This window comes from Podarcis bocagei (assembly GCF_964188305.1).
Source record: "Podarcis bocagei genome assembly, chromosome: 9".
Classification (NCBI taxonomy): domain Eukaryota; kingdom Metazoa; phylum Chordata; class Lepidosauria; order Squamata; family Lacertidae; genus Podarcis; species Podarcis bocagei.
This window is the reverse complement of record NC_138134.1, coordinates 64,591,479-64,606,071: the sequence shown is the minus strand read 5'-3', so window position 1 is coordinate 64,606,071 and position 14,593 is coordinate 64,591,479. Positions and strand designations below refer to the sequence as shown.

Sequence of the window (14,593 nt, the reverse complement as noted above, 5' to 3'; positions counted from 1 at the left end):
TTAACTGGGTTGGGTAGCAGTTGTTAAAGAGAGTTGTCTGAGAGTCACTGCAAGTCAAAGTAGGCAGGATGAGGCTACATGGGCCTAAGGCAGCTTCCTGGGGACAGAAAGAGGGACAGGTGAACCATTCTGGAGAGAATAAGAGCTGGCTGGGTCAGGCCTGCTTTCACAGTGGTCAACCAGATTGTCAATGAAAGCAGGACCAGAATGCAACAGTACTGTCCTTATTTGTGATTCCCAGCTGCTGGTGTTCAGAGACATTGCCTCTTGACAGTGGAGGGGAGAACATGCCCATTTATTTATTTCATGTGATTTGCATACATGAAACCTCAAATCAGTTTACAGAAAGAATAAAACAAAGGATCGGAAAACGCTTAAAAACAGCCACCTAAAGTATTATAAATAATTAAAATCAACGATAAAAAAAACAAAGTTCATGTCAACATTCTACATGTCTGTATCAAAAAGAGTATTTATGAACAGCGGTCCCCTTCTCAGATGCATGAACCTTGAGTTGCCATATACAAATGATTGAAAGTGGGTAGAGAGAATGTAAACAATGAGGTCAGAGAGAAATTTAAAAAGTATACAGACAGATAATTAGGAACTGGCAGTGTTCATTCACAAAACTGATTTTTGTTGATAACACAGACAACCTGGCATAAGTTGACCTGATTAACACGCATGGCATGAATTTATAACAACCTTTGTTCGATTGACAAGGTGACAGCACTGAACCTCTTAATAAATCAAACTGTTGTTGTCTCCCTTTGAAGTTCAGCTGTATTGAAACAGGGCATATATTTCTTAAAAGGGCAAGGCATCACCTCAGTGACAATGCCACAGCAAGCAATGTTCATTTTTCTTACGGCATGCTTCTTTTGCGAAGAGCAGTGAGAGCCTGTAGGCACAGCCTTTACACATTCATTATACTGCATAAGCTTTTGTGAGCTGCAATCCATAGATATATCTGATTGGGTGAACTGTTGTCCACAGACAGTTTTTACCTTAATAAATGTGCTAGTCTTTAAGCTGGCGACACCAGACTCTTGCTTGTTCTGTTGCAACAGGTTAACAGGGCTTCACTTCTGGGATTTGCAGAGAGAGAATCTTTCTCACTGTCAGCAGTAGCAGCAGCAGCAGCAGCAGCAGCAGCAGCAGCAACGGTTTCTGTTTCCTAGGAAGACCCGCCTCCTACTCTGTTTCGAAAGCAAATGCGTAAACAGAAACTAGAGAGAAACAGCTCTCTCTTTTTTTGGCTCCTTTCCCCAAGAAGTCTCACTCTTTGGCATTCCTTAGAGCAGAACTCGGGTGACAACTCAGAGAGGAGCATCAGCCATCCATCCAGATTGCTGACATCCTGAACGCTTGTGCTCCTTTTACATCTTTCAATTCTGGCCAAAGTCGGAAACATTTCTCTCTCTGGCAGAGACACAACAATGGTTTGCGTCCCAGAATAAAGGGCTGGCGCTGGTGGTCCTAGTTCTGAGAGTGGACTGCCTGTGAGGAAAACCGGGAGAGAAGATGACAAGGAGGTCCAAAAGCCGTACGCCCAGGACTGAGGTGGGCACCCGGTCGGACTTGCCTCATCCCTCACCCTTGCGATCCAAAGCCTTGCTGCTGTTCCCAGAGGCTGTCGGCTATCATCCCAGCCTTTGCAAGGAGGACCCTGGAACCATCCGCCAAGTCACCTGCAGACAAGGCTGCTTGGCTATAGTGAAGACGGACAGGACTGTCATCGTTTATGACAGGGCAGAGGACGGAGGATGCCAGGGGGGTCTCAGTGAGTAGCTCATGACGTTTGGGAAAGTTGCTTTTCACAAAATAATAATACTAATAATACTAATAATAATAATTTATTATTTGTACCCCGCCCATCTGGCTGGGCTTCCCCAGCCACTATGGGCGGCTTCCAACAAAGATTAAAAATACATTAAAAAAATGTGTGCATTAGGCGGAATTGCACGTACGTGTACATTTCGTACTAAAATGCTGGTGAATTTCCGTGAGGATTTTTAAAATAAGAAATCGCAGACTTATGTGGAGATTTAAGACTGGAAAAGTGTGGGGGGGGGGAGATGATAAACTGGCAGATTCTCTAATTGCTAAGGTGCTCTCTGCACTATGCATTTAAAAGCACATTTATACCACAACTTTCCCCCAAACAATGCTGAGGACTGTAGTTTAAGACCGCTGCAAGTTGATAGGAGACCCCCTCCACTTGGAGCTATAATTCCCAGCACAGTTAACAAACTACGGTTCCCAGGATTCTATGGGGGAAAGCTATGACCGTTAAAGTGATATAAAAGTGTTTTAAATGTATGTTGAAGGATGTGACATCTCTTGAGCCAGTGTGGTATAGTGGTTAAGAGCGGTAGTCTCGTAATCTGGGGAACCGGGTTCGCGTCTCCGCTCCTCCACATGCAGCTGCTGGGTGACCTTGGGCTAGTCACACTTCTCTGAAGTCTCTCAGGCTCACTCGCCTCACAGAGTGTTTGTTGTGGGGGAGGAAGGGAAAGAAGAATGTTAGCCGCTTTGAGACTCCTTCAGATAGTGATAAAGCGGGATATCAAATCCAAACTCTTCTTCTTCTTCTTGGTCTCATTTGAAAGGAAACTCTCCAGTGATTTGCAGGCATCTGATGTACGTAGCTCTTCTTGGGTTTATTTTTTTCCTTGACATCCTATCAACTCATTCCTGTCATCTGCAATATGAGGTTTACATCAGCACCAGTTTCACTTTCTATTCTGGAGTCACAGCAAATGTCCAGCTCATGTCATCATCCGCTGGCTTGTGCAAATAACGGTTGTTGTTTTTTACAAAAAGAGAAGGAAAGAAAGAGAGAGAGAGAGAGAGAGAGAGAGAGAGAGAGAGAACAGACTAGGCCTTTAGCTAGAACAGCCACAATGGAAATATAGGAAGCTTAAATTGTTTAAAGCTAATTGTATTGAATGTTAACAAAATAAAATTTAAGTTTTGTTTTTGTTTTTTAAATAAGGGCTTATTACTTATCAATTATCCTGGTGTTTTTCAATTCATTTTCCATATTGGAAGACAGGGTCAAATTCATGTCTGAATGGACATTAGAGAAAAAGTACTAGGAGCTGCAACATAATTTTGTGTGGAGTGCTTCTGTTCAGGTTTCCAGCCGCCTCGTTCTTTTTCTCTGCACACACCTCAATGTTAGTCAGTTCTGGGGTGTCCCCTCTTAGTTTTCCCCCCAAAGGGTTTAAAAAAAAAATTAAAAAGGTACTTCTTCCCACTGTACATACTTCCCCACCTAATGCATAGATTATGCCATTTGTTTTGAGGGGGAAAGCACCAGACAGCAAGCAGTATTTGTCAAGGAACTGCAAGGTCAATATGGACTGAGGGTGACATCTTGTGAATGCTGTTTCAGAAAATAATAATACTAATAGCAATGGGAGATTTCTGGATGTGGAGCAAGTGGTAATGTGAACATATCCTTCGTCTTAGTGTTACCCATGTGGAACTGAGCAAGCACTCCCTGCATAGTTAGAAGGTGGAATGATGGCAAAGACTATGAACATCCAGTTAAACTATGGAACTCATTGCCACAGGAGGCAGGGATGACCACCCACAAGGATGGCTTTAAAAGAGGATTGGACAAATTCACAGGGGACAAGGCTGTCAGGAGCTTGTCCTACACTTGAGTAGGACCCTGGCAGAGACACATGCCCAACTGGCATGTTCCCTCCCTCCTGGTCGATCGTTCGGAAGCTTCAAAAGCTTTCTTCAGCCCGAACATCAGAGCGACCGATGCCAACAGACATCGGCAGACTTAGGGATCCGCAGAGTCTTCGCAGCTTGCGTGACAGACCTCAGCAACTCAGCATTTTGGCTAATCTACTTTATTTACATATAAACACACACGGAGCACTGCAACATGGCTCCCTCTCTCTCTAGCATCAGATAGCAAAGAGAAAAAGAACAAAGGACAATAGTCCCACTTCACGGAACACAGTAACACAAACACCCGTCACTTCCCACTTTGTGGAGTCAACATATATACTGTCATGTGATAGACAACAATCCCATGACTGCAATCACGGAGCAGGAATTCTAACAAGGGCTGCCCATGACTACTAGCCAGGATGGCTATACTCTGACTCCACAATTGGAGGCAGTACTTCTTCTGAATATCATGTTCCTGGAAACTGCAGGAAGGAAGGAGCGTTCTACTTGAGGGTTTCCCACAGGCATCTGGGAGGTCACTGTGAGTAAAGGACAGGCCAGTTGCCCTTCTTATGTTCTTATGTTTCCACATTGTCAGTCCTGCTGAACACCAGCCACCACTGGCGCTCCTTTAGGTGTGATTATGCATAAAAACAATTTCTGTGCTTATCTTGTTCGATCTTCCAGAGCGTATCAAGTTAACCAAGGGAGCCAAGGTAGATTTGCTAGACGGCGAAGCATCTCACCTGCTCATTCTCTCATCAGAAGGAAAACTTTCTGAGCACAGTATTGCATCCAGAGGTGTTCATTCAAAGCCCAGGTAGGAAACCTGATCTTGACTGACTGACTGACGGGTGTTGTTGTTGTTGTTTTAAAGCAGCAGAATTATATTGAAAAATAATAATAATTCCTTTGTGATCCACACATCTCAATAATGCATGTTTACACTTGAAATACTTGCTTGGATTATACATGAGAAATGTCATTATTTGATTGGCACTGTTTCTACTTGCTTTTTGAAAACAGGTTATTGAAAGAATTGGGAGACAAACGCATCGTCCAAATTGCATGTGGCGACCATCATTCCCTGGCATTATCAAAAGGTACTGAAACATTCTCACACAGCTTCCTTGGGTGTTTGGGGGTTTTTTTTGGGAACATATATACCCTGCCTTTCCGTTCCAGCTGGCGTACCCCAGGTAGCTCACATCAACTTTTGCAAAGCCATCAGCTAAAAGAAATTAAATCCTTGAAACAGACAAGGGATGTGGCTAAAGAAGAAAATCAGTTGCAAGCACAGGCATTTGGTTGGCCACTGTGAGAGCAGGATGCTGGACCAGGTGGGCCTGATCCTGCAGGCTGTTCTTATGTTCTAGGAGCCCGGACATCAACAAATCATACCCTGATCAGGCCAAAGGGCTGCTGCAGATTTTGATGTGGGAAATCATTAATCCCAGCTATTCCTTGTGAGCTGTGTTCTGAATGGTACACTGTTTCCATAAAATTCTGTGTAGTGGGGGCACATTGTGACCTCTCAGTTTCACCTACCTTGGGGGAAAAACATATTTCCCAGAGATCCTTGGAGGAGGGGGTGAGATAGACATAGGAGGGGGCAAGTGGGTGGGCTTGTATCTCCCCCTAGTAACTAGCTGTTCCTCTCTGCCCCATAAAGGTAAAGGGACCCCCGACCATTAGGTCCAATCGTGACCAACTCTGGGGTTGCGGCGCTCATCTCGCTTTATTGGCCGAGGGAGCCGGCATACAGCTTCCGGGTCATGTGGCCAGCATGACTAAGCCGCTTCTGGCAAACCAGAGCAGCGCACGGAAACGCCGTTTACCTTCCCGCCGGAGTGGTCCCTATTTGTCTATTTGATGTGCTTCCAAACTGCTAGGTTGGCAGGAGCAGGGATTCAAACAGCCGAAGTTGCAATCAGCAAGTGCTAGGCTCTGTGGTTTAACCCACAGCGCCACCTGAGGGCCAAACCAGATGTTACATTAGCACATGTAAGTGCAGGGTCCCTACTCGGATTGGTAAGAAAGTGTAAAGTCAGTGGGCCATTAACCCATTGTCCCCCTCCCTCCTAGGCTTCTTCTGATTTGGATTGAGGGTCCAGCCCCTAAAATTTGCACAGGGAAAAAAACTCCCCCCCCCTCCGTTCTATTTTTTTACAAAAAGAGGTACTGGAACTCACCATGAACATCTCCAACATACTCTCAGAATGGCAATGGCACTCACCTGAGAGGTGCCGGAACTGAGTTCTGGCTGGGGGGAAAAGCCCTGGTTTTCCCTACCCCACGCAAATTGCAGGTACAGAGCCCCCAATCTGGATCAGGACCACAGAGGGTGGGTATGTTAAAGGGTTAAAGCCCGCCACCGCTGCCACCGCCCAGCATTTAAAGGCATAGATCCATAACTAAAATGATGTGCAATTTGGCCCTGAGATCAACTGGTGTGGACCTTAGTCACTAGGTAGGGTTTAGTGGGTGTATATATGCCCAGTGCTTTTTTCGGGGGGGCGCACGGGTATGCATACCCCTAAACATTTTGTGAATCTAAGTTTGGCCTCATTAAGGGGCAGTAGTTCAATACGAGCAGGAAAATGAGAGTACCACTAAATGTTTTTTTAGGGGAAAAAACCCTCTGTATATGCCATCTCAGAGATCTAGAGTGGCCCAGACCACTTCCAGCTTTTGAGACCCTAGCTATAGTAAAAACTGAAAATGCTGACCCCAAAAACCAGTGTGTGTGTGTGTGTGTGTGTGTGTGTGTGTGTGTGCGCGCGCCAAATGATTAATGATTTTTCCAGTCTCATTTGATGCAGATGCATTACTTTGCAGCTCTAAGGTGAGAGTATTTTGCCCTGGTGCTCATATAAGCACATTGCAAAGCTTACCAAATGCCAAAAAATGAACAATTTGATGCCCTTTTGAGCCTGAGGCCCAAGACAAATGGTGCTCCTCCACCTCCCCGCCCCAATTGTCCCATTATATATATAATGGCAAATACATCTGTTGTACTTCCTTTTGTATGTTGGGTTAAGGAGGAGAGCTCTTTGCCTGGGGTCAGAACGACTACGGCCAGGTTGCAGCGAGAAGGGAGATCAACGCTGTTAAGGAACCACGACTTGTGTGGGAGCTCGAAGGCATCCCTTTGGCCAAGATTGCAGCTGGATCTGCTCACAGCGTGGCCCTCTCTGTGTTTGGAACTGTCTATTCTTGGGGAAAGAATGCTTTTGGACAGCTGGGCCTTGGAGACACAGAAGGTAAAGAAAAGTGCTATCCATGTGGTTGAATCTGAGGAATATTTATGAAATGCTGGGCTTATATGGCTAGGGCCCAGGCTACCTGGAAGACCACATCTCCCTACTGGTGTTTCTCAAACTTGCCCCCCCCCAGCTGTTGTTGGACTACAATTCCCATCATCTCAGTGGTCAGGGATGATGGGAGTTGTAGTCCAACAACAGAGGGGGACCCAAGTTTTAGCAACACTGCTACAAGCCTACCTGGATGTTAAGATCTTTGGGTGAGCCCCTTCTCCCAGTCCCATCAACATCAGAAGCCTGGTTGGTAGTGACACAAGAAGGAGACTTTACTGTGGCTGCTCCCAGATTGTGGAATTCTCTCCTCCAAGAAGCTTGACTGGCTCCCTCTTTGTTGTCCTTCTCCCAAGAGGTTAAGAGCCTATTCAGACGTAGCCATTTGAAAACTAAGGTGCAGGTGATTCTGATGACCAGGCTGCTGTCAGGGCAAAGTGTACTTCGATGCTGTGTTTTAGCCAAGAGTCAGATTTCATAACAACTCATTCCCATAGCTGGAATAAATGCTTCATTTGCCTATATATACAAAATGGGATTCCTTGAGAAATGGTTTATTTGCATTCTATATTTGGAGAACGAAATGCATACCTGAAAACTAAGCTGAGTTTTAAAAGCACAGAGGAATGATGCACTAGCTCTTACTGTTCCTTTCTTTAGTGCAGTTAGATAGCTGAGGGCTTATCGACACTTACCTTTCCTCTGTGCTTTAAATCTCCATGTCTCAGAGCTCTTGTTGTTTTTGCTCCAGAGCCTTCCCTATGAAAAACTGCTTTTTAAAAACCACTGAAGTGGAGCAAATGGCAGTCCGCGGGAAATCGAAATCTCTGCTTGTTGCTCTTCAGCATTAAAGAGCAGGGGTGTTTTTGTGGGGAAAGCCATGGAGACATAGATATGGAGTTTTAAGACTAATGGCTAGCAAAACTGTAGCAAAGCTATAGTACTGCGCCACCACGTGGCAAAACCTGAAATCTCCTTAAACCTGAATTCTGAAAGTTATTGCAGAAATCCACAGCATCTCCAGGGTTCCAGGGAGCAGAACCAGAGAAATATGCCTAAGATCTCTCTTGGCTGCTATGAGTCACAAAAGACAGGCTAGGTGGGCCAGTGACCCGTTTCGTATACATTCATACCTTGGAAGTAGAACGGAAGTCCATTTGGCTTCCAAAACGTTTGGAAACCAAAGTGTGGCTTCTGATTAGCTGCAAGAAGCTCGATGGATGTTCGGCTAAAAAAAATGTTTGCAAACCGGAACAGTCACTTCCAGGTTTGCGGTGTTTGGGAGCGAAAACATTCAAGAGCTAAGCTGTTTGAAAACCAAGGTACGCCTGTATATGCATATAGCTATTTATTTGTTTAACGTATTTGTATCTCACTTTTCTCCCAAGACAGCTTGCAATGTTTAAAAACATCTTTATGAATACAAAGTAATGAAACATTTTTCTTTAAAAGCAGGGAGGAGAGTTTTTTCAGCTCAAGGGCCACATTTCATTTTGGGAACCTCCTGGGGGCCGCTTGCCAGTGTTAGGTGGGTGGAGCAATGTACAGGACTTAACATTTGTGCAGTCGGCCACATTCCATGCATGCAAAAGTCAAGAGGTGTCTACACACAGACCCACACAGACTGTTCCATCCCACATTCAGTCACACTGCATTATCACAGTCCAAGGCCACATTCCCACCAAGCAAAAGCACCTGAGGGAGTAGAGTCCAAGCTACCAGACTTGAGCGAAGGTGTGGCCTGAAGAGAAGCAGGTGTGGTCTGAGGAACATCCCAAGGGCTGGACAAGAGAGGCCTGAGGAACTTGAGGTTCTCCAACCCTCTTTGAAAGGATCTCTTGACGCACTCTCAAACTGGTTCCATTTCACTTTTTGTTCCTATTTCAGACAGATGCTCCCCTACAATCGTGAAGGCCTTAGAGCATGAGAAGACAATGTTTGTTTCGTGTGGCGGGGAGCATACTGCCGTTCTCTCGAAGGTTTGCCTAGTTGCCGTTGTTTTAATTTAATAATAATACTATAAAATGATGATGATGATGATTAATTTATTTATACCCCGCCCATCTGGCTGGGTCCCCCCAGCCACTCTGGGCAGCTTCCAACAAAGCACTAAAATACAATAACCTATTAAACATTAAAAGCTTCCCTAAACAGGGCTGCCTTTAGATGTCTTCTAAAGGTTTGGTAGTTATTTTTCTCTTTGACATCTGGTGGGAGGGCGTTCCACAGGGAGGGCGCCACTACTGAGAAGGCCCTCTGCCTGGTTCCCTGTAACTTGGCTTCTCGCAGCAAGGGAACCGCCAGAAGGCCCTCGGCGCTGGACGTCAGTTTAGTTTTGCTATCTCCTTTACACTCGCTCTCTGAATCATCTCTGAGAGGTTACCTTAAAAAATAAAAAATAAAATTAGAAGATGTTTGTGGCACATCTTTGGGAGAAGAAAGGGCTAAGGAATAAACCCTACACAAACCTGGATTGGAGTCCCTAAGATAGTTGCACATCTCCTTGTGGCAACACCTGCAGCCAAGCTAGTGCCAAACGTATTGCTCTGCTTTCCTTTGGACCACATCAACCTGTCATCTGGGCAGCCCAGGGCCTCCATAGACAGCGCCCAGACTTGTGCCCTAGTGCTGCTAACACAGCAATTGGACTACACCAGGAGTGGTGTAGTGGTTAAGAGCAGTAGTCTCATAATCTGGTGAACTAGGTTTGCATCCCTGCTCCACATGCAGCTGCTGGGTGACCTTGGGCTAGTCACACTTCTCTGAAGTCTCTCAGCCTCACTCACCTCACAGAGTGTTTGTTGTGGGGGAGGAAGGGAAAGGAGAATGTTAGCCACTTTGAGACTCCTTCGGAGAGTGATAACTAAAGGGTAAAAGGACCCCTGACCATTAGGTCCAGTTGTGACCAACTCTGGGGTTGCGGCACTCATCTCGCTTTATTGGCCGAGGGAGCCAGCCAGCTTTTGGGTCACGTGGCCAGCATGACCAGCGAACCAGAGCAGCGCACGGAAACACTGTTTACCTTCCTGCCGGAGTGGTACCTGCTTATCTACTTGCACTTTGACGTGCTTTCAAACTGCTAGGTTGGCAGGAGCAGGGACTGAGCAACAGGAGCTCACCCCGTCGTGGGGATTTGAACCGCTGACCTTCTGATCGGCAAGTCCTAGGCTATGTGGTTTAACACACAGCGCCACCTGCGTCCCAGGATAGTGATAAAGCGGGATATCAAATCCAAACTCCTCTTCTTCATTATCCAACTGCCTTGCCCACCTTCATAGAAAACTTTCTTATCCCCAGCTTTGTAGACAAGATATGTTTATGCTGATGCATTCACTTCTCTCTCTGTCTGTCTCTCCCATCAAGGATGGATTAGTCTGCACCTTTGGAGATGGCAGCTGTGGACAGCTTGGCCACAACTCTAGGCGCAACGAGCTGTTACCACGACTTGTAGCTGAGCTGTTTGGTGCTCGGGTGTCTCAGGTGGCCTGCGGAAGGTATGTCACGTTTTATGGAGATAATGTTCTATCAGTTGCGGTCAGGCAAAGGCTTCTCTGCCTTCCAATTTCATAGAGTGTCGGACCCGGGAGACCCGAGTTCGAGATCCTAGTCCATCATGAAGATCACTGGGTGAACCCAGGCCAACCACCTTCTTTCAGCCCAACCTACCTCTCAGGGTTGTTGTGATGAAGAGGGAGAAAAAGGGAGGCACAGAGAACTATGTATGCCACCTTTGAGCTCCTTTCTGGAAACATAGGATGTAAATGTAATAATAAATAATATGAATGACAAGTATGCCAGTTTCTAAAAAGGCATACCCCAGGATCCCTAGGGATCTGCAAGCACCGATTCCCTGCGTACTGGGTCCACAACCAGAGGAATAAATTCTGGGCAATTCCAGGTGGGGTATTCACAAAACAGCCTATAATCCTCCTGGCCTAGGAAATCAGGTGACACCAGAGAGCCTATCTGATGCCACTGACTGATGTAAATCTGTCAGGCTGTGCGTATGTTGCTGGCTTAAAATGCAGCTAGGATGTTATTTTTCTCAATTCAGACTGAAGCTAGTTTGGGTTAGAAATGCATCAAAACACAGTATTTCATTTAAAAAAAACTACCCAAAGGGTAGATATGAATTGTGGCGAAAATCATATGCATATCACTTCCCAAACCAGTGGTGGGAGCACACTGGATGCAGAGGAAACAGGAGTGTCCACACAGCCCTAGTCTGGGTCAGTGCTGGATATCCGTATAAGCTAAACAAGCTATAGCTTAGGGCCCCACTCTCTTGGGGGGCTCCCAAAAAAATTAAAGGGAAAAAAAACCCCTGGATGTACATTTTCCAAAATATAAGATAAAAAAACAAATAAAATAAAACCTACATACAGCAACAGTGTTTTGTGTTGTGCAGGCTCCTGTGATGTAAGTAATGGGGCCCGCCTGCTCCCTAAACTATCACTGGTTTGCTCATTTCTCTATATAGGGTGCCTACATTCTGCATGGATGGTTGCATGGCAACATGAAGCATGCAGCTGCAGACTGCAGTGCAGCACAGTTGAATGTAGGTCAAGCTGTTGTACCTGTTACCTAATATTAAAGAGTGCTTGTAGACTGATGATCAGGCAGCATAGACTAAGGGTATGAGTCTTATGCCTACTGATTGAGTTCATTTAATACATAATTTATTTACTTTGATCTCATTATAAAATTACTTTAGGAAAAAAATATTCATCTTTATTATTTAGTAGGCCTATATAATTATTTACTAGTACAGTTCCCTATTACCTCCACCTGCTACTATAATACTATAGATAAATACTATAATTATGTTAAATATTTTACATCCACTATTAATACTCTTCTTCTTAATTGTATTTCAGTTCAACCATCACTTTGAAAAAATACATATTTTGTTATGTGCAAATGGCTTTAGATACGTATTAGGTCCAAAAATTAGCATATAGCATATATTCAACACAAAAAACAGCGACAATTTGTTGTTGACAACGGACAGCTGGAGATATAAAGGACCCCATTACCTTCAGTAGCTTAGGGCCTCATCAAACCTAAATCCAGCCCTGGTCTGGGCAACGTGTTGATGAGGTCACAGTTTCTCTCTGTACCACCACACCACTGGCCTTCAGCTTGCTTGACTTCACCCTTAATCAGTCTCATAATAACAATAACAATAACAATAATAATTTATACCCCGCCCATGTGGCTGGGCTTCCCCAGCCACTCTGGGTGGCTTCCAACAAAATATTAAAATGCAGTAATGCACCAAACATTAAAAGCTTCCCTAAACAGGGCTGCCTTCAGATGTCTTCTAAAAGTCTGGTTGTTGTTGTTCTCTTTGACATCTGGTGGGAGGGCGTTCCACAGGGCAGGTGCCACTTCCGAGAAGGCCCTCTGCCTGGTTCCCTGTAACTTGGCTTCTCGCAGTGAGGGAACCGCCAGAAGGCCCTCGGCGCTGGATCTCAGTGTCCGGGTAGAATGATGGGGGTGGAGACGCTCCTTTAGATATACTGGACAGAGGCCGTTTAGGGCTTTAAAGGTCAGCACCAACACTTTGAATTGTACTTGGAAACGTCCTGGGAGCCAATATGGGTCTTTCAAGACTGGTGTTATGTGGTCTTGGTGGCCGCTCCCAGTCACCAGACTAGCATTCTGGATTAATTGTAGTTTCCGGGTCACCTTCAAAGGCAGCCCCACGTAGAGCTCATTGCTGTAGTCCAAGCGAGAGATAACCAGAGCATGCACCACTCTGGCGAGACAGTCTATACACAGATAGGGTCGCAGCCTGCGTACCAGATGGAGCTGATAAACAGCTGCCCTGGACACAGAATTGACCTGCGCCTCCATGGACAGCTGTGAGTCCAGAATGACTCCCAGGCTGCGCACCTGGTTCTTCAGGGGCACAGTTACCCCATTCAGGACCAGGGAGTCCTCCACACCCACCAACCTCCTGTCCCCAAAAACAGCACTTCTGTCTTGTCAGGATTCAACCTCAATCTGTTAGCCGCCATCCATCCTCCAACCACCTCTAGACACTCACACAGGACCTTCACCACCTTCACTGGTTCTGATTTGAAAGAGAGGCAGAGCTGCCTCAAAGTCTCACCCAAACTGCAGAGCACCCTTACAGATGCCAATTTGTGTTTGGCAAATTTTAAAAACGAGATTCCTGTGTGGAGTTTTTGAAATAGCTGGGTGGTTATTGAGGAGTGGTGGAGGAACATGAGGCATTAATTCAGGGTGGGGGAAGCTCAGCCCCATGTGTGGGGCAGTATGCAGTGTTTGGCCCCCAATCAGGAATTGCTACCAATAAAAAATGACTGCCCCCAAAGCAAAGGTAGTGGGCAGGGACGCGGACTTATAAAAAATATTGGGGGGGGGGGCCGGGAAAGCTCATGAATAATAAATAAGCTTATGAATATGCAAATAAAGTGGCTCCGCCTCCTCGTGAGCGAATACGGGAGAGCGTGCTGCGCCTATTAATCAGCTCCGAAGGAAATTGGGTGGAGCTTTTGCTCGGGAGGGAGGGCAGGAGGCATGCAGCCCGACCCTGTGCATTTTGGGCTGGGGGAGGGGCGGCGATGGCGCTCTGCTGGAGGGGTGCCGGAGATTATTGGGGGGCGGAGCCCCCCCAAACGAATTTTTGAGGGGGCTCGGGCCCCCTCAAGCCCCATGGAGTCGGCGCCTATGGTAGTGGGAAAATTAAAAGCAACCGCTGGGTTCAACTTGAGTCAGTTGCACTTCTGCACATAATCTGTTAAGTTGTCGGTGAACATATCAGATGACACAGCGATTCTTCAAACAGCTCTTGTTTATTCATAGGCCAGAACAGAACTGAACTGAAGGGTTCAGCCAGCCTGCTTATATAGAGCTGCACTAGAACACAACAGTAACCATTTTCTGTAACTATCCAATCACTGAACGTCACTTTCAATCCCTTATTTGCATATGTGGACCCGAGTGAAAACTATCTGCAGTATCCCCCTGCTGGCCCAGGGTGAGAACTTCAGTACATAACATACTCAACTTTAATTCTGTGAACAGGTGGCATACTCTTGTCTACATCGCGGACCTGGGGGAAATCTACTCATTTGGATCTGGAGCAGAAGGGCAGCTTGGACAGGAAGGGAAATGTGACCGACTGATACCTCTTCCTATTGGCAGAGAATTCAACAGGGGTAAATCATGCTTATTGTTTCCTTAAGGAGAACTTTGTGTCCTTGTGCAAATTAAGGAAATTCCAAATTTAAGAACCATCTGTAAGGTAAAGGTAAAGGGACCCCTGACCATTAGGTCCAGTTGTGACCGACTCTGGGGTTGTGGCGCTCATCTCGCTTTATTGGCCGAGGGAGCCGGCGTACAGCTTCTGGGTCATGTGGTCAGCATGACTAAGCCGCTTCTGGCGAACCAGAGCAACGCATGGAAACACCGTTTACCTTCCCGCCGGAGTGGTACCTATTTATCTACTTGCACTTTGATGTGCTTTCGAACTGCTTGGTTGGCAGGAGCAGGGATTGAGCAACAGGAGCACACCCCGTCGTGGGGATTCGAACCGCCGACCTTCTGATCGG

At 46.0% G+C, this 14,593-nt stretch overlaps 1 protein-coding gene across 3 annotated transcripts in view; it reads left to right on the top strand.

Moving 5' to 3' along the window:
• Window positions 1–486: 486 nt before the first annotated feature.
• Window positions 487–14,593, top strand: part of LOC308594167 (E3 ISG15--protein ligase HERC5-like) — a 39,829-nt gene continuing 25,722 nt past the window's right edge. For all 3 annotated transcript variants that reach the window (XM_081206982.1, XM_081206983.1, XM_081206981.1), the window contains exons 1-7: window positions 487–1,783; window positions 4,384–4,516; window positions 4,723–4,799; window positions 6,738–6,959; window positions 8,898–8,989; window positions 10,374–10,504; window positions 14,067–14,200. In XM_081206982.1, coding sequence (XP_081063108.1) covers window positions 1,525–1,783; window positions 4,384–4,516; window positions 4,723–4,799; window positions 6,738–6,959; window positions 8,898–8,989; window positions 10,374–10,504; window positions 14,067–14,200 — 1,048 coding nt within the window. In that variant the 5' untranslated portion in view covers window positions 487–1,524. The remainder of the gene's footprint in view (window positions 1,784–4,383; window positions 4,517–4,722; window positions 4,800–6,737; window positions 6,960–8,897; window positions 8,990–10,373; window positions 10,505–14,066; window positions 14,201–14,593) is intronic.